General features: G+C 36.3%; 1 protein-coding gene across 8 annotated transcripts in view; it reads left to right on the forward strand.

Annotated features, from left to right (window-relative positions):
* The window catches only part of nfia (nuclear factor I/A), a 199528-nt gene that overhangs the window by 149390 nt on the left and 48607 nt on the right, over positions 1–1531 (forward strand). For 6 of the 8 annotated variants that reach the window (XM_016282236.1, XM_016282242.1, XM_016282241.1 and 3 more), the window contains exon 7: positions 248–298. The exons of the other annotated variants lie outside the window; for them this stretch is intronic. In XM_016282236.1, coding sequence (XP_016137722.1) covers positions 248–298 — 51 coding nt within the window. The remainder of the gene's footprint in view (positions 1–247; positions 299–1531) is intronic. 8 annotated transcript variants of the gene reach the window in all.

Consider the following 1531-nt stretch of genomic DNA (forward strand, 5'->3'; position numbering starts at 1 on the left):
TGTGTGTGTGTGAGAGAGAGAGAGTGTGTGTGTGTGTGTGTGTGTGTGTGTGTGTGTGTGTGTGTGTGTGTGTGTGTGTGTAATCAGAGCGTGTGGCTGTCCGGCAGGTTCTGGACACATCAGATCTGACATGAATGGTTGAACTGCTGAGTTATTGCACATTTGCTTCTACACCTCTTATTCACCCTGCCTTTTTTGTTCTTTTGTCCCTCCTTGTTTCTTTCTCCTCCTTCCTTGTCTTTCAAAGCTGGATATAAACTGCGTGGCTCGCTAGCTAGTTCGTTCATCTCAAGACAAGGTAAAACTACATCAATGTTGTCACCCTTCCACACCTCACCCCGCCCCGCTCCCTACCACCGCCGCCTCCCACCCCATTGTGCCGTCTAGTTTTGTCGTCGTCGTTGTTGTTTCATACCTTATTTTTTTGTTGTTGTTTTGTTCAGACAATGTTCTTCCCCCCCACCTGCTTTTCCCCCACAACCACCAAAAAAGGAACAGAAAAAACCTGGAGAATGTTTTTGTCCCCCTTGAAACGACATGCACCCCCTCTCCCATGAAATCCCTATGATTTGTATGTGTGCATGACATCATCCACATCCATAAACGGTGCATCTGGAAATGTTTGCGTTAAAGTGATGTGTCTTTGTGTTTTTGAGGACACAATGTTCGGAAAAAATGTGATAGTTATATTAGGGATGTGCAAAAGTATGTATTTTCTATTTGGACGGAAGTCCTGTATAATTGTAAATATTATGTAAAACATTTCGAATAAATTTTTTACATTTTATTCATGATTTAAACTGATATTCATTTGATATAATTTCTGTTTATTTTATGTATTTTGTAAATAGTTTCGTAAAATTACTTATAATTATTTATATATATGTATTATATTTATATATTACATATTTAATTCTTATAATTTATTTTAAATAATTTATTTAAAATGTTAATATACATAAATATTTTTCAAATATTTTGTGTGCGTGTGTGTATCAGTGGTGGACAGTAACGGAGTAGTTTTACTTCGTTACTGTACTTAAGTACATTTTTCAAGTATCTGTACTTTACTGGAGTAGTTTTATTTTAAGTAACTTTTACTTTTACTTCACTACATTCCAAAGCATAAGATCATACTTTTTACTTCACTACATTTCATAAAACATATCGTTACTCCTTATAATATATCACATGCTCTGACATGCAGAAGCGGTGTCTGATTCAAGGACGAACTGATTCTTTTCAATTAACCTTTTAAATCGGTTCGCAAATCTCACCAAACGATTCATTGACGAATTAGAATGTTCTCGAGTCGACAACTCACTGATTCAAATGAACCGTTTAGTGCAAGTCTCCAGTGAACTGAATTCACAAGTAAAAACCGGGAGATCTTGTGAGCGCACGCGCGTCTGATGCTGCTAAAAGTAAGTAACTAATGTTGAATTTTAGGATTAATTATTGTAACTGAAAATCATATTTAGGTCAAAACTGTCCGTTGTTTGTGAACTAAATCTGCTGTAAAGGGTGATCT

Source organism: Sinocyclocheilus grahami, unplaced genomic scaffold (genome assembly GCF_001515645.1).
Source record: "Sinocyclocheilus grahami isolate Dianchi unplaced genomic scaffold, SAMN03320097.WGS_v1.1 scaffold157.1, whole genome shotgun sequence".
Taxonomy (NCBI): Eukaryota; Metazoa; Chordata; class Actinopteri; order Cypriniformes; family Cyprinidae; genus Sinocyclocheilus; species Sinocyclocheilus grahami.